The following is an 18381-nucleotide window of genomic DNA, read 5'->3' as shown; positions in this document are numbered from 1 at the left end:
CATTTACACCATTGTCACCAAGATGTTATCATGACAAACTAACTTCTTTGATTGCAGCTTTTGTCTTTTTAGGTTACTCCTGACAAACAATCTAAGGAACCAGTGGCCAATGCTGCTGATTGGGTAGACCTTTGCCTGTTTAAGAGGAAGTGGAGGGAGCCCACATGGTCTGAACCATACTAAGTCATTGCCAGATTGTCCCATTGTGTTAAGGTTACTGGCAAGGGTGATACCTGGTACCACCTCTAATCCTGTGTTGCATGTAATAAACCTAACCATTCTCTTGCAGAAATTAGAGTGGACCTGACTTCTCAGGTCCAAGAGAGGGAGACTCAGATTATACGAGACACTGACACTAACAGACTTGCAACACACACAACCAATTACTCGCTGCCACTCTGACAAATAGAAAATTAAAAATTGAACAAAATTGAACACCTATTTCAAACACTGGACAATGAACCATTAGTGTAAGTGCTGACTGTGCTTTTGGGGCTGATATAGCAAAACAATTCAGAGAAAGATACAGTGTAAAAAGATTGAAATTAAATTTAAACAACCAAGACAGGATTATCTTTCATCTGGTGACAAAAAATTGACTACTAACAAATTAACATATGAAGACTTTAAAGCCAGTCTGATTTAGATGAAATATTAGTGTCTGTTATTCAGAGTGAGCAGTGTGTCTGTACCCCGGCTTGGGTGTTGCCTGGACAAACCAGACTTCACCACAGTTTTGCAAATAATCAATGAAGTGTTTTCTGATGTTACTATGCTGATCACAATCTACAGTTTATAAATTAACCCCTATATCCTTTAAAGGTTTGATTTTTTTTTAATATTTTTATATTTAAATATTATTATTATAATTTTTCTTTTAAATATTATATGACATGTGATATTTCTTGTTTTAAATAGTTGCAGAATTGAAAGTGTTACTGCATCTCATCTGATTCACCCTTAGGAGTGGCCCTTGAATTGGTAAGAATTGTCACAGCCAGAGAACAACATTTGAGTTGTTGTGTAGCTCAGTGGTTCCCAAAGTGGGGTCCGTGGGACATTGACAGGAGTTATTTCCAAAATCAAATTAATTTTATTAAAATATCAGAATAACCATATTTTAACCATAACCCGCTGAAGATAAAAATAAAAAACAACAACATGCAAATGAAAAGTCATCAGCCTTTCAATTATTATCATCATTTTTTCATAGGGTTGGTGTGTTTACATTAGATTAACACTGAAATAACGTCAGCTGCAGCATATGGATTTTATAGCACCAGGTTAAACGTTCTGACACCTTTATAGCAGTCAATTACATTAAAAATAAAAAAAACAAGATACTAATCATACTACTTTAGCATCGTTACTACTTTAGCATCACCTAAAACTGGTTCGTTTACCCCAAGAGAGGGAGCATACAACTGTTTCAATTTTAATATGTGAAAAGAAAAAAAAAAGAAAAAAAAGAAAATAAAAACGTTATATAACATGGCCTTATATAACATGGCCCTGGACGAATCGGTGACTAGGGCCCTGGAAGGACTGAGGGCTTTGTCTAATGAGATGCAGGAACACTGAGGCATTAATAACCCCATTGATAAGTTGTTTACTGATATGTTTGGGAATTAAAAGGGGTAATAATATTGATTATGCATTCTCTGGAGATATTTTTGAGGATGTTGGTTACTTTTGGTAGTTGTTGCATACCATGTTTTAGGTCATTGTGTAACAGAATGATTGTTGCAGCAATTGAGAAGAAAGAGGCTCCGCCTCCCTACAGTATGCCACTGCTGGGAATAAGAGATGTGGAGTCTGAGGAGGAAGAAACAGAAGTGTGATCTCTAAAGAGATCAAGAGAGGGAATTGAAGGAATAAAATTACAGTCTAATGCATCTTTTGAATTATGTATATGTGCTCATGCTTATAATGCATATGTGTTTGCTTGAACCATGATAATCTAATGAGCCCACGCAATGATATGATGAGACATTCTGTTTGACCTTAAAATGAGACAGGAACTTTCCACACCTATAATGTCAAATAACTAAATCTGTAACAAACAAGCCTTGCAGAAAGTCCCTGTTTGGGTTGCAGCTGTGACGTGTGACTTTTCTACACAGAAAGGAGAACTGGAGCAGATGAGGAAAATATTGCTTTATTGTCTTACTAATCACTCTTTTCTTTTGATATATATATTTGCTATTGGAGGAATATATTCCCATTTGCCTCACTATTCATAATTTACAATATGTGTTTTTGTCAGATATGATGATGTCTCCTGATATAGCGTACTTCTACTTAACACCTGTTATAATATGTTTCTAACTAACTGCTAAAACCACAAGAGCTGTGTGTGGGTGCTGGCTGGAGACAGATCTGCAAAAGTGCTTCCCCTAGATAGGTGCATACACAGGTCAAGAGTTCATAGACAGGACAAGGAGGAAAAGCTAATGTGATAGATGCAGCATTTTTATACTGCTCTCTGTGTATGCGTGATGTATGATGCTTTAATAAAATTGATATTATCCTGATAATTCTATAAGGAAGTTATGATGCTCAGCTGTGCTTTGATGATTTTTTGCTACAGTTGCTTGCTGCACCCCAGATGTCAGTAGTGTCAAGTATGTCAAGGAGAAGTGATACTTTCACCTGCCCTTTTGTTTCTGTGTGCAGAGGTATCTCTGTGTGCAGACCACAGACCTTTGAGAGATGATTCTGCCTGATAACAGCTGATGGCAACAATAGAGATTGGGGGTAACTGATCAGAGGAGTGGCCAAAAAGATTGAACGCTGCTGATGGATAAAAGGAGGGAGTCGAGAGAGTTCGAGAGCTTTTGGACATCCAGACTGCTTGGCTGACGGTTCTTCAAAAGCCCAGGATCCTGACCTTCGCTTTATTCACTTATGCTCGATAAATAAATTCATTGATTTTGATTAATTGACTCCTGACCGATTATTGAATTGGGGTGGACTAAGGCAAGTGAGAAATAGTCCAACAATATATATATATAAATATATATATATATATTAGGGATGCACCGATATGTATAGGCCGATATTTATAAATATTTCAAAATGATATATTTTTATACAGCAAACTTCATAAAAGATTGAACTTCTTTTATGAACTAAATAGTCTATACTCAAAGCAAAAAAGCTTTAACTTCAAAATTGCAAGGTGATTATAGACCTATATTCAAGATTTCACATAAATCAGCATGCAAAAAATACATTACTTCCTTTTCTTCATAGCAAATTAACATGCAACTTGACTGTTGCATAAAATTAAGAAGGTTAAATAACAAAATATGATTTATTCAACAAGCAAATTAAATATATTTAAATAAGATGAGAATGAAAGCACTAAGGACTGAAACCAGCTCAAATGTTCTTGAATAAAACGTGTTACAGTGATGTACACATGTACAAATACGTCATGTACGAAAAAGCCTTTTTTAGAGGTGTTTTGACTGTTCAGAGCCACCGTACAAGTAAATAGCTTACAGATAGTACGTTTAGAAAATGCGGCACAGATTCATTCTATTTGGCGTTTTAGATTCTTTCGAACATGTAGCTGCTGCTTGTCAATCAGATGCGTCTGCGCTCGTTCTTGCTGTCAATTGCGGGGGGAAAATGATCGATGAAAAGTTTATGATAAACCGCTGAGTTTTACTCAACTGTAGAGGAAGAGTTGCCATCAGAGTCAGACTTTCATACAAAACCTGCAATGAGCTGACTTTATGGCTAACAGAGCTGAATATAAAGACAGAATGAGCCGCTGGTCGAGAGCCTCTATGACTGGATTCACCTCTCCCCCGTGCTACAGTGTGTGTGTGTGCGCGGTGACAGCTCGCGCGCTCGTCATAATCAATATGAATATTTCGATCAAACTGAATACATCTTACATCAACAACACATGACAAGCAACGTGTTGATAATAACAAATAATCAGATTACAAACAACTGTTTACACTTGTTGTAAAATGTGCGGGTCCAGTTGCAGTTTGGTGTGTGTGTGTGTGAAGCGTAGAGGGAGAGGGAGAGAGAGAGGAGCGGTTTTTGGGCAATGAGACTATTTTAGGTGACTGATTTGTTGTACCACACTGTTGTGTAAGTTGAATATTAGACCACTCACAGGTTGGCTGTAACAACGTATGTTTTTTTTTAATATCAACTTAACTCAGAACATAGCGCTTTCTTAGCGCTTTCTTACAGCATCGCATGCGTTCCCTTGTTTCCTATTCTCTCTATCATTTCCTTGAGGAACTTGACTGACACTCATTCTAGCCAATAGGAACATGGAATGTCCTGCTTATATAACATCATTGGCTTAGAGCTAAACACAAACATTACATCCCCTTTCTTTTAAAGTGAGACAACAAATAATGTATGACAGATAATGAAAAATTAAGTTTCCCAAAAGGCATGAACACCCATATGTTACTGAACTAATACAATAAAACGACACTTGCATCACAAGTTTGAATAAACTAAAACTGTCACACATTAATAAAATTTGCATTACCTTTTAAATGCACTGAACATTTCACTGAGTTTCTCAATGGTTCACCTACATACTTGTACAATTAAAGATCCAGGATAACTCTAGGCTTAATTTGTCTTCCAGATCTGGTTCTGTAAATGGTAGCTTCGGGAAGTTCATCAGTGTGTTTAGGTGTATGTGTAGAGTCACTGTGTAAGGAACTGTCAGTTGGAGTTGCACATGTTTCAGCACCATCATGCAATTCAGATTCTTCCAGGCTGTTGTTTTGTGACTCTTTTGTGTCCAGGAGATGCCGTCTGTTCCGTCGGTATTCGCGTCCATCAACAGTACGCACATGATATGATCTTTCAGTGTTCGCTGTTTTGATGACCACAGCTGGCTTCCAGTATCCTTGCTCCTGTACTCTAACAGTCTGTCCTTCCTTGAGCTGGGACAGGGGTCTAGATGACCTGTCATAATAGTTTTTCTGATGCTGCTGTTTTTGCACTCTCTTTGTTTTGACGTCTTTAATGCTTACGAGCTTTGGCACGAGCTGCTGGTTGGTAGTGGGCAAGGTTGACCGCAAGCGGCGACTCATCAATAGTTGAGCAGGAGACTTGAAACCATCAACAGGGCTGTTGCGATACTCCAGCATGCTGAGGAAAGGATCGCCTTTGCCAGCCTTTGCCTTTTCCAATAGCATCTTAGCAGTATGCACGGACTTCTCTGCTAACCCATTACTTTGTGGGTAATATGGGCTTGTGGTAGTATGTTTGAATTGCCATGTTCTTGCAAATGTTTCAAATTCACTTGAGCTGTACTGGGGGCCATTATCTGATATTACTGCCTCTGGGATGCCATGTCGTGCAAAAGCAGCCTTGAGTTTGCTTATCACAGAAGCTGAAGTTGTGGTCTGGAGCTTGTCTAACTCAAAATATCTGCTGTAATAGTCCACTGTCACAAGATAGTCTTCATTGTTCCAGGTGAACAAATCAGTGGCTACTATTTGCCATGGCCTATCTGGAATTCTGTGACTAATCATGGGTTCTTTGGTGTTGGAAGGCCGGTATGTGAGGCAGATTGTGCATGTGCTGATCATATTTTCTATTTCTTTTCCCATTCCAGGCCAGAACATAATGTCTCGAGCCCTTTGCTTACTTTTTTCAATTCCAAGGTGACTGGCATGTATACGTGACAGCATGTCTGAGCGAAGGCTAGTGGGAACAACAATTTTCTCTCCTTTGAAGATTATACCATTCATGGACGTAAGCTCGTCACGATGATTCCAGAACTCTGAAATGCTCTGAGGACACTTTCTTTTCTCCTCAGGCCAGCCTCTTTGAATCACCTGCTTTAGTGTCTCGAACTGCAGGTCTTTTCCGGTGTGATCCTTTATTTCCTCAAGCCTTGAATCGCTGACAGGAAGACTGCTGAATACAGTGTGTACCTGAATGTCCATACCTTCACTGAGGCCCGTATCATGGTCATCCAGTGACTTTCTTGACAATGTGTCTGCAACAGGGATGCTCTTGCCTGGTTTGTGTACGATTGTGAAATTGTACTTTTGAAGCTGAAGTATCATCCTCTGTAGCCTTGGGGGTACAGATGCCATGGGCTTTCGCATTATTGACTCAAGCGGTTTGTGGTCACTCTCAACAATGACTTGTCGGCCATAGATATACTGGTGGAAGCGCTTGCAACCAAACAGTATCGCAAAAAGCTCTTTTTCAATTTGAGCATAATTGATTTCGCTTTCAGATAAAGACTTTGATGCATATGCAATTGGTCGTCCATCCTGCAACATCACAGCTCCAAGCCCATATTTTGAGGCATCAACCTGCAGACTGAGCTCTTTGAGAGGATCAAAATATGCTAAGACTGGACCTGGTTCACACGTGAGTAGCTCTTTTATTTTCTTGAAAGCATTATCTTGTTGGGTATCCCAAACAAACTCACTTGACTCCTTAAGGAGCTGACGCAGTGGTGCATTGACATCAGAAAGACCAGGCGCAAACTTGGAGAGGTAGTTAATCATACCTAATACTGTTTCAAGTTCTCCTTTGTCTTTGGGTGGTTCCATGTCTCTTACAGCAGCCACTTTTGCTGGGTCTGGCTTTACGCCTTCTGCTGTGAGGAGATGTCCAAAGTAGCTTACCTCTGTGGCACAAATGATGCATTTTTCTGGATTGAGCTTGACACCTCTCTCTCTGGAACGAAGCAGCATAGCACGGAGGTTTCTGTCATGCTCAGTTTTGGTTTTTCCGTGAATGAGAATGTCATCGACAATGGCCATAACTCCATGCAAACCTTCGTAGGTTTCGTCAATTTTTCGCTGGAACTCATCCTGGGCTGAGACCAGTCCAAATGGAAGACGCAAAAAGCGATAACGACCAAAGACGGTGTTGAAAGTGGTTAGTCTTGACGACTCATCAGTGAGTTTTATGGCCCAATAGCCAGATCTGGCATCCAGGACGCTAAAATATTGGGCACCGGCTAACCTGGATGTTATATCCTCGAGAGTAGGTAAGGGGTAGTGAGGTCGTTTAATGGCCTTATTGAGGTCTCTCGGGTCCAGGCATACCCTTAGCTGACCTGTGCGTGGTTTTTCAGCCACAACCATGGAATTAACCCATTCGGTTGGCTCTGTGACTTTAATAATTACACCTTGCTTTTCCATACTCTCCAGCTCCTCTTTAAGACGACTGCGTAATGCAAGTGGAATGCGTCTCGGTGGATGGACTACTGGGGTTGCATGTGGCTGTAAGTGTATGGTACACTCACCAGGAAATAGTCCAATCCCCTTGAAGACATCTGCAAACTCCTCCTTAACTGGCACCTCTGTCTTTGTTTCTGTAACTGATAGTACCATTTTAATGAGGCCAAAGTCTATGCATCCTTTTAACCCTATGACAGGGGGTGGATTTGTGTCAACAACATAGAATGCCATGACCATATCAATGTCTTTGCACTTGCATTTCAGGTCACACTTGCCTTTAACCACCAGGCGTTCACCTCCATAACCATACAGAGGGCGAGATGTTGACTGCAGATTGTGCTGCACATCCAGTTTTACATACTCATACAGTGGTATGACATTGGCTGAGGATCCTGTGTCCAGCTTGAACCTAATCTCTTGTTGTTTTGGTCCAATTTTAATATTCACAAAGGCTTGTTCCATTTCTGAACTGTATTTATGCTGTGTCACTGAGTCAATAAACAGCTCATCACACTCCTCAGCTAAGTCAGAATTTTCTTTACTTATAGCATGTATGCTTTTCTCGGTATTAGAGTAACATACTTTTGCAAAATGGTTTAACTTGCCACATATTTTGCACACTTTTCCTCTTGCAGGACACAGGGAGCGATCCGGGTGACGTTTGTTGCCACAGAAGCCACATCCTTTGGATTGTATTGAACCTGCATTTCTAGATTGCTGTCCATCACTGTATTTCTTTGTATATTTGGTATTTCGTTGCTTGGCAACTGAGCCTTTTGATGCATTACGGAATACTGTGTGTACATGCTCACGTGAAGCGCTCATATTGCTTGAGATTGTTTTTAACTGTGCTTGGGCCAGCTCATGAGATCTAGCAACGTCTATTGCTCTATCAAGGGTTAATTCAGAGCCCACATTCAAAAGCTTCTCTCTCACTTTCGGTGAATATATCCCAAAGACGATGCGATCGCGGACCATTTCGTCGCTATTTGCATAATTGCAATCCTTCACAAGTAGACGCAAGTCTGTCACAAACTGCTCAAACGGCTCACGCTCTCCCTGCATTTTTTCGTGGAATTTATAACGTGCAAATATCACATTTGCTTTTGGTTCAACATATGCTGTAAAGCGGTCATAATATGACTTGAGGATCTTCGCCTCATCAGCGGACAGTGACCATGTATTATAGATGTCGCGACCCTTTTCTCCGACCCACAGGAGAAGATAACTGCATTTTTCATCCTCACCCTTATTTTTTAGGGGTCCGCTGAACATTAGCTCTGCGTGCTGTTGAAACTTGCGCCATGACTCGGGCAGGTTATTAGCCTCCCAGTTCATAATCGGCATCGGGACTCCTGCTGAATCCATCTTCGTTTGTCATCCGTTTATTCTGACACCATGTTGTGTAAGTTGAATATTAGACCACTCACAGGTTGGCTGTAACAACGTATGTTTTTTTTTAATATCAACTTAACTCAGAACATAGCGCTTTCTTAGCGCTTTCTTACAGCATCGCATGCGTTCCCTTGTTTCCTATTCTCTCTATCATTTCCTTGAGGAACTTGACTGACACTCATTCTAGCCAATAGGAACATGGAATGTCCTGCTTATATAACATCATTGGCTTAGAGCTAAACACAAACATTACACACACGAAAAGTAATAAATATTTTGGACCAAGTTACATGTGTCCTCGTTCATTCACCGGCTGCAACTAAAAGAGAAGGCAATTCACCACGAAACTAATATTATTCGGCCCTGGAGTAATAAGTTAAGATCCCCTGCTATCTCTACACAACAAAGAGACAGAGCTGGAAAGGTTTACATAGTTAATATTTTTCCTGAGGCGATTTAAAGCAAAATACACAATGACACTCAATCAAACACATCTACAATGATAAGGAACATGGTTACTTACTGACTTATTAACGCACAGCAATACCACTTGAAGAAATTACAGACTTTAAAGGAATAAACAGTGTGAAGAGAGATCCATTATAGTGCAGTGGGCAAGTCTGAACAAGTTCCGACCACGCGTGCGCAGCGCGCAAGTCTGTACAATTACGTAATTTATCGGCTTAAAGATATCAGCCGAATTTAGACATCGAATCGATAACGATAGTCCTAAAAATAGCATTTATTGGCCGATACCGATATGGCCGCCAATATATCGTGCATCCCTAATATATATATATATATATATATATATATATATATATATATATATATATATATATACTATTACTAACCAGCAATGATAGGTGAGCAAAATAAAAATTGAAAGAGGATACTTTTATTAGGCCTTTCATGAGTCTAATAATCTCAAAGTCACACTTAAAAAGAAGGTCCAAAAACCTGCATTTATAAATGAAGAATGTTTTGCAAAGCATAAAAGGTTGTTAACCAGGTAATGCTGTGTACAATTTGTTTTAGTTACACCAAATTTAACTTGTTTATTGTAAAAAGGGTTTAAATGGATATTGACATGAGACATTCTGTATTATGCATTACGTATTATGAGTCATGAGTAGGGCCAGAAAGAATCTGTCAACGTTTTTTGCTATTTCTGCGAAGAATATTGATAAAAATCTGTGGATTTCTGCCAAAATATTTTGGGAGTATTATAACTAAAACCTAAATATGTGAAACAAAAAATATTATCTTTTAAACTTTTATTTAATGTTTAAAATGCAAATCCAATTAGATACACTTTATTTGATAAACAAAGCAAGTCACTCATATAATATTTCTACTAAAAGACAAAAATATTACTGTAAAAACTGCATTGTACATAAATCAGATAAACATTTTCATATTAGTCAATAATATTACTGTATTTAATTTAAAAAGTGAATAAATATATATTTACACAAGTAAATAAAATAGAATTAATGATCTGCGCGACATTATGTGTTATGAGTCATGTACATGAGTATATGCAATTGTATAAACATGCTCAGTGTTTTCAATAACTTTCACAAAATTGACAAGTTCTCCTCAGTATCAACTTTTAATCTCAGGAATTCTTTTGATGGAGACACATCATTAATCATTTTAACTGAAGTTCTTTAATTTTAGGGAGAATTAGAAAAGAAATGTAACTTTCTTATTTTTCTAATTCCTGTGAATTAAATTATTTTAAAATAAACAAGGTCTGAGCTGATTATATGACCACAGGTATGCTCAGTCCAGAAAGACTAGGACCTCCATGCAAAAATGAATGGCCTATCATCAGGCCAGCCATCTGGAACAGGTTGCTGTCCCGTAGTACAGCAGATGCAGAAGGTACACGGTGGTTTTTTTCCCCCTCAAAAAGGGCTGTAGTAGATGAACCTAAAAAATCCAATCAGTAAGAATTAACTAATAGTACTAGTTGTATAAAATCTGTAATAGCCCAAAAGCAAAAGAGACATAAAACATCAAATCACATCTGTAAAATTCTAAACAAATGTTTTCTCTGTATGCACTGTAATGGTACCAGTCAGCATCGATCTGCATTGCCCACCAGTAAATAGAAAGATAATGTTATGAACATTTTACATCTTATCAGGTGTGCAAAAGGCTTCTCAAGTACAGTGCACGAAATCATACAGAAAAAGGTCAGGGTTACAGGCAGTGTTGACGAAAATTAACTTTATATATATATATATATATATATATATATATATGTATATATGTGTGTGTGCGTGTGTGTGTGTGTGTGCACATGTAACCGAACTGCAACCAATTACAAACCCAAATTTAAAGTGAAGCCAGTCTTCAGTTTTTTCATCATCATTGACAAAATATGGCGGTTAACTCCCTTGACAACAGCTGCATCTCCTAAAAAAAAATACAAAATGAAGCAAGTTCGTTGCACAAACTGTACAGACTATAAGCGATTCAAATTATTTTAATAATAAAAAAGGAGTACCAGTCAATCTATATTTCAATGGAGTGGACCAATTAGCACTGTTCATTTTATAAAATAAAACCAGGGTACTATCTTGTTCATCCATAGTATCAAACTGGTTGATGAGTAATGATAGAGATGGACAGTGTGAATTGATGGAGAGCAACTCATCACAGAACATTCGAGATGATTTGAATGGGTCAATTTCATTTTTCCATGCTGAAATCAAATGAACAATTTATCTAAATACCATTTTACAAGCATAGTTGAATAACAATACAAAAAAGATGAAAGAATAAATGAATAAAGATGCACTTATCATTTTACAGTACAACAGCACTAAAAAAAATTAAATGTGTTGTGTCTAACCTGCAGACAGGGATGTTGAAGATTGTGCAGTTGAGGGTCCTGGCAATTCTTCTGTATTTAAAGTGAATGAAGAATCATTGTCACCAAAAGTCCTTTCTCTAAAACAGGCAAGACACAAACAATTTCAATTTTGTTCATCAAGCCACTTCAAAAATTTTCATGCATATTAAAAGCATTTGCCCAGTTTCATAGACAAGGCTTAGACCCTAGTGCCAGACAAAGTCTGGATGTAACTTACAATGACATACTGTTTATAGTCATTAATGTCAAAAGTCACCAGTAATGATTTTCTCAAAGCAAGGCTTATAAAAGCTACATACATGAAATCTAATAATGTCTACTACTGACCCAGTTTATGAAACCAACACATTAATTTAAATTTAAGACAGTCCACCAGAAAATTATTTTGTTAATTTTTTACCCTACATTCCATCTGATCTTTGTACATCTCCCTCGAGATATATACAACCAAAACAAACTGTGCAAACTAATCCTTTAGTATTAAAGGCATGTCATCCTACAATTTTTAGCATAACTTTACCCTTCACCACACATGCTTGCATGAAAAGGCAAGACATCAGTTGGGAAAGAGATCTGGCAAATTGGACAAATCTGTAAAAAGTACAAATAAATTAAACAATGTATGTTTGTAGCAAAATTTGTTGAAGAACATACATATTCTACCCCATAAAAAGATTCTAAAATATTAAGAATAGTCTCAAATTTTTAATAGCTTCAAACACATTCTTTATGGAACCACAAATTGGGTATATTCAAATATAGTGAGTATACCCAAATACAAGAAATAGGCTTTGATCAAAGACCTGTAATGATGGTTCTAAGATGGGGTGAAGTGGGCTTGGCTGGTCAACAGTTTCGATTACATTTTCGTCTACATCATCATCTAGAATGGTCACATCATTTGAAGACTCCTAATAAAAGTAATCAAAATGCATTAGCATTGTAAATAAATAATATTGATAGAAAAATAAAACCATAATACTGTATGACTTACTGTCTCAGCTTCTTTACACTCTTCAATGTGTAAGGGCAGCAATGGCAGTGGTATTTTCTTACCACATTTCATACAGCTGGACTGTGGCATCTTAGCAAACTCCACAGAATCATAAAGTAATGGTTCAGTGGAAAGCTGTTCCTGTAATGGAACTATAAACAGCATGTTCTTTCCATTATTTGACACTGATTTTAGGAGTCGAGTTGAGTATTCATCAGCATCTGTGGGAATTATAGACAGCTTACGCCGCCCACCCCCACCAAATGGCAAAATCAATTGAGAATCACATTCAGGACTACTGTTGCCTTCTTGGGCTAGCAATATTGTTATAAATGTGTCACCTAAAATTTTGGAAAGAAATGTTCTATAAAGCTCTGTTTACCACTGGAAAACTGAAGTAGGGCATGCCATAATCTTAGAACATGGCAGAGAAACATGTCCTTGACTAAAAAGTTTAAACTAATGAAGCTTATTACTAAATTATTAACGCCAACAAAGCACATACCAGTTTCATTAATTTACAAAAGTGCAAAGTTATTGCAAATGCACACAAATCATTTTTTGCTTATATGTAACATGCAAAACATAAATACCTGTAGACTTGTAAAACATCCAGCCACCCTGAAGTGTTTTTAATTTGGGAAACTCTCCTTCAAGCAGACTGACAATCTTAAGAATGAAACAAAATTCATCATTTAGTTTTTTTTTTTTTTTTCCAACAGATATAAAACTCCCATCAATTCCTAGTATTATGGTAACATTTGCAATTACCTCACTGTGTTTAAAATTATCTGGAACAGTTAAAAGCCTTTTTCCAAGTCCAGCATGGACAAGCTCAAGGTCTTCATCTCCTTTTGGTGTGAAGGGTGATGGTTCAGAGAGGACATGGATTTGAAAATCATTTTTTTTTTATGTTTCCAGGTTTGGCCACAGAAAAATCTCTGTCCCAAACATACTTGGGAATTGCCTATAGTGACAAAAGGGCAAAATGAATAAACATATTAATAATAAGAAACATTTTTTGCATGACACAAAAAGTTGTGTTTTACAGTAAACATGAAAAATTACCTTTTTAAGGCTTGCCTTACCATGTTTTCAGCCTCTGCAGGCAAAGGAATGGTCCCACTTGAGATGCTTTCTCTCATTGGTCTACTACCACTAGCTAGTGCATTTCTTTACGAAGATGGAGTAAGGCCCCTGGCTAATACATCGATCAGAGCTTTTGCTGCTATTTCTACTTCTGATGACAGTGCCTGTAAGACAAATACTAATTATACCTTTTATCATTTGTTATCTTCATAGTCCGCGATCAACACTGCCGACCCCCACCCCGCCCGTTCCTTACAGTCGGCGATCATCTCCTCTCTCCACCCCCCATACCCACCCACACCCAAAACGGCATTACGCTCTCCCGGTCTTCACTTTAGTACGCGATCGATTCTACCCCCAAATTAGTCCCCGATCAAATTTATAGCTGAGCTTCCTTGAATGACAATCCTAGAATCGACCATGACAGAAGCCATGCTATTTTACACGACCATCCCGTTCTTCACTCGCCATGTTGGCTTAATAACGGACTTAATTTACGTTATAAAGTTTACATTATAAACAACAGCAGCCATTGCTTTAACAAACGTTTGATACTTAATCTTTGCATACATAAACCACTATAGAAATCAAGTAACCACTTACCCGCGCATCCCGCTCTTCACCTGCCATGCTAAATAGAGGAGTATTCTTCTTCTTAGAAGATCATCTCCGTTAATTAGGTCAGACTGCGCAAATGGAGCGCACAGTGAAGCGCTTTGGTCATTCCCGCGTTCTCAGGGAGTTGTGATTGGTTGAACAGTAAGCTCGCATCTTATTGGCTACAGGGCACGAGTGACTCACGTGGGAGGTGTGTGCTGACAGGAAAGTCTCAAAAATGCACACATTCGTATTCAGGGTGAGTCGTACGTGAGAGAGGATTTGCACATTCTCATTCAGGATGAACTCGTGAATTTTAAACATTCAAAACTTTTTGTACACTCTTATATATTTGCAAATGGTGTTTTACATTTGTGAAATGTATTTTATGAAAATGTATTTTTATTTTGTGCATGTGAATTGTTTTTGTGAGTATAAATAAATATTTTACGCATGTGAATTTGGCTACGCATGTGTACATTGTGTCTTTTGCGTGAATTATTATTGAGTCTAATCTCTCTCCATAGAAAAACACTTTTTATCAGATCTGGACTCCGTTGCTTGAATATGTAGGTCCTAGGATTTCAGGTACATTTTTGCAAAACCTTAAATCACCATAAACTTTGGTTAATTTATGTACTTTTCTATTTTTATTATTACTCTGTATTTTTATGTCTTCTTTTTGGTTTTGATTTTCATTATGTGCTGTGATGCTAAGAAATTTCTTGGTTGTAAGCTGTTGTCATTGTTCTGTTCTTTTTTGTTTTGTTAAAATAAAGACAAAAAAATGTATTTCGAAGAATTCCAGTTTGTCAGCAGATAGTGTCGGCGCATAAAACATTCCTTTGCATAGTGGTTTGGTTGTCTAGGACTATGATTCTCGTTCATGCTGTGAGAAATCCCAGATTCAAATTTCGGTTGAGCCCTTACAGTTGTCTGCTGTTTTGTAAGGGCGTTGTGGCTTACACAGAGGCCTTTTTTCTGAGAATGCCAGTTCGTCAGCTGATAGTGTTGCCATATAAAGTTACTGTTTTGCAGTGGCTCGTTGATCTAGGGGTATGATTCTCGCTTTGGGTGTGAGAGGTCCCGGGTTCAAATCCCGGACGAGCCCTTGCAGGTGTCATGTGTTTTACAGGGCACTATGACTTTCATTAAAATGTCTTTCGAAGAATTCCAGTTTGTCAGCAGATAGTGTCGCCACATAAAACATTCCTTTGCATAGTGGCTTGCTGGTCTAGGAGTATTATTTTCGTTCATGCAATGAGAAATCCCAGATTCAAATTTCGGTTGAGCCCTTACAGTTGTCTGCTGTTTTGTAAGGTCTACGGGCTTACACAGAGGCCTTTTTTCTGAGAATGCCAGTTCGTCAGCAGATAGTTTTGCCATGTAAAGTGGCTGTTACAGTATCTAGTTGGTTTAGGGGTATGATTCTCGCTTAGAGTGCCCTTGATTCGTCAGAGAAAGTTTTCTGACTATCTGATGGTTCTGACGCCATGTGAAATTTTATCAATGTAGTGGCTCGTTGGCCTAGGGGTATGATTCTTGCTTTGGGTGAGAGAGGTCCCGGGTTCAAATCCCAGATGAGCCCTTGTGGGTGTCATGCGTTTTACAGGGCACTATGTCCTTCGTAAAATATCTTTCGAAGAACTTCAGTTTGTCAGCAGATAGTGTCGCCACATAAAACATTCCTTTGCATAGTGGCTTGCTGGTCTAGGAGTATGATTTTCGTTCATGCAATGAAAGATCCCAGATTCAAATTTCGGTTGAGCCCTTACACTTGTCTGCTGTTTTGTAAGGTCGTTGTGGCTTACACAGAGGCCTTTTTTCTGAGAATGCCAGTTTGTCAGCAGATAGTGTTGCCATATAAAGTTGCTGTTTTGCAGTGGCTCGGTGGTCTAGGGGTATGATTCTCACTTAGGGTGCCCTTGATTCGTTAGAGAAAGATTTCTGACTATCTGACGCCTTGTGAAATTCTTTCAATTTAGTGGTTCATTGGTCTATGGGTATGATTCTTGCTTCGGTTGCGAGAGGACCTGGGTTCAATTCCCGGATGAGCCCTTGCAGGTGTACTGTGTTTTACAGGGCATTATATCTTTCGTTAAAACATCTTTCAAAGAATTCCAATTTGTCAGCAGATAATGTCGCCACATAAAATATTTCTTGCATAGTGGCTTGCTGTTCTAGGAGAATGATTCTCGTTCATGCCATGAGAAATCCTAGGTTCAAATTTCAGTTGAACCCTTACAGTTGTTTTTTGTAAGGGCGTTGTGGCTTACACAGGGGCCTTTTTTCTGAGAATGCCGGTTTGTCAGCAGATAGTGTTGCCATGTAAAGTTACTTTTTTGCAGTGGCTCGTTCGTCTAGGGGTATGATTCTGGCTTAGTGTGCCCTTGATTCGTCAGAGAAAGTTTTCTGACTATCTGATGCTTCTGAACCATGTGAAATTTCATCACTGTAGTGGCTCGTTGGTCTAGGGGTATGGTTCTCGCTTTGGGTGTGAGAGGTCCCCGGTTCAAATCCTGGACGAGCCCTTGCATGTGTCATGTGTTTTACAGGGCACTATGACTTTCATTAAAATGTCTTTCGAAGAATTCCAGTTTGTCAGCAGATAGTGTTGCCACATAAAACATTCCTTTGCATAGTGGCTTGCTGGTCTAGGAGTATTATTTTCGTTCATGCAATGAAAAATCCCAGATTCAAATTTCGGTTGAGCCCTTACAGTTGTCTGCTGTTTTGTAAGGTCTACGGGCTTACACACAGGCCTTTTTTCTGAGAATGCCAGTTCATCAGCAGATAATTTTGCCATGTAAAGTGGCTGTTACAGTAGCTAGTTGGTTTAGGGGTATGATTCTCGCTTAGGGTGCCCTTGATTCGTTAGAGAAAGTTTTCTGACTATCTGATGGTTCTGACGCCATGTGAAGTTTTATCAATGTAGTGACTCGTTGGCCTCGGGGTATGATTCTCGCTTTTTTGGTGAGAGAGGTCCCAGGTTCAAATCCCGGATGAGCCCTTGTGGGTGTCACGCGTTTTACAGGGCACTATGTCCTTCATAAAAATATCTTTCGAAGAACTTCAGTTTGTCAGCAGATAGTGTCGCCACATAAAACATTCCTTTGCATAGTGGCTTGCTGGTCTAGGAGTATGATTTCCGTTCATGCAATGAAAGATCCCAGATTCAAATTTCGGTTGAGCCCTTACACTTGTCTGCTGTTTTGTAAGGTCGTTGTGGCTTACACAGAGGCCTTTTTTCTGAGAATGCCAGTTTGTCAGCAGATAGTGTTGCCATATAAAGTTGCTGTTTTGCAGTGGCTCGGTGGTCTAGGGGTAGGATTCTCACTTAGGGTGCCCTTGATTCGTTAGAGAAAGATTTCTGACTATCTCACGCCTTGTGAAATTCTCTCAATTTAGTGGTTCATTGGTCTATGGGTATGATTCTTGCTTCGGTTGCGAGAGGACCCGGGTTCAATTCTCGGATGAGCCCTTGCAGGTGTACTGTGTTTTACAGGGCATTATATCTTTCGTAAAAACGTCTTTCAAAGAATTCCAATTTGTCAGCAGATAGTGTCGCCACATAAAATATTTCTTGCATAGTGGCTTGCTGGTTTAAGAGTTTGATTCTCATTCATGTCATGAGAAATCTTAGGTTCAAATTTCAGTTGAACCCTTACAGTTGTCTTTTGTTTTGTAAGGGCGTTGTGGCTTACACAGAGGCCTTTTTCTGAGAACGCCGGTTTGTCAGCAGATAGTGTTGCCATGTAAAGTGGCTATTTTGCAGTTGCTCGTTGGTCTACGGGCATGATTCTCGCTTAAGGTGCGAGAGGTCCCGTTTTCAAATCCTGGACGAACCATTGCAGAAGTCCCGGGTCCAAATGAAGCAAAAGCCCTGCTTCAATGTTTGTTAGATAAGGATTTCTGACCATCTGTTCCTTCTGATGTCTTGTAAAATATTCAAGCTTTTGTGGCTCGTTGGTCTAGGGTTATGATTCTCGCTTAGGGTGCGAGAGGTCCCGGGTTCAAATCCCGGACGAGCCCTTGCAGTTATTCTGTTGTTTTACAGGGCATTCTGGCTTTCATAAAAAACGTTTTTCGAAGAATTCCAGTTTGTCAGCAGATAGTGTCGGCACATAAAGCATTCCTTTGCATAGTGGTTTGGTTGTCTAGGACTATGATTCTCGTTCATGCCGTGAGAAATCCCAGATTCAAATTTCGGTTGAGCC

The 18381-nt window shown here is 38.9% G+C and overlaps 2 protein-coding genes and 1 non-coding gene across 4 annotated transcripts in view; 2 read left to right on the top strand and 1 right to left on the bottom strand.

The window, feature by feature from the left end:
- LOC137491105 (uncharacterized) overlaps positions 1 to 18381 on the top strand; it is a 698540-nt gene that overhangs the window by 575832 nt on the left and 104327 nt on the right. The window lies entirely within an intron of this gene.
- On the bottom strand, positions 10194 to 14868 carry LOC148680303 (uncharacterized). Its single transcript, XM_088650708.1, has 11 exons — positions 14171 to 14868; positions 13567 to 13731; positions 13250 to 13445; positions 13072 to 13147; positions 12479 to 12630; positions 12288 to 12395; positions 12005 to 12075; positions 11464 to 11561; positions 11116 to 11313; positions 10938 to 11024; positions 10194 to 10535 (listed from the first exon to the last, which is right to left on the bottom strand). The coding sequence occupies exons 4-11, from the start codon at positions 13088 to 13090 to the stop codon at positions 10366 to 10368; spliced, it is 903 nt and encodes a 300-aa protein (XP_088506834.1). The 5' UTR covers positions 13091 to 13147; positions 13250 to 13445; positions 13567 to 13731; positions 14171 to 14868; the 3' UTR covers positions 10194 to 10365.
- On the top strand, positions 15204 to 15275 carry trnap-ugg (transfer RNA proline (anticodon UGG)). The gene has a single exon. It is a non-coding gene; the product is annotated as a tRNA-Pro (tRNA).

The sequence above is a fragment of the Danio rerio genome, chromosome 4, assembly GCF_052040795.2.
Source record: "Danio rerio strain M-AB ecotype USA chromosome 4, GRCz13ab, whole genome shotgun sequence".
Taxonomy (NCBI): domain Eukaryota; kingdom Metazoa; phylum Chordata; class Actinopteri; order Cypriniformes; family Danionidae; genus Danio; species Danio rerio.
This window is presented reverse-complemented; position numbering and strand designations above follow the sequence as displayed.

What these genes read in the sequence shown, in the direction of transcription:
- LOC148680303 (XM_088650708.1), bottom strand. An exon ending in AGTGTAAAGAAGCTGAGACA is followed by an intron (nt 12,396 to 12,478) that starts GTAAGTCATACA and finishes TACTTTTATTAG; the next exon opens with GAGTCTTCAAATGATGTGAC. An exon ending in TTCAACATCCCTGTCTGCAG is followed by an intron (nt 11,314 to 11,463) that starts GTTAGACACAAC and finishes ATTTGATTTCAG; the next exon opens with CATGGAAAAATGAAATTGAC.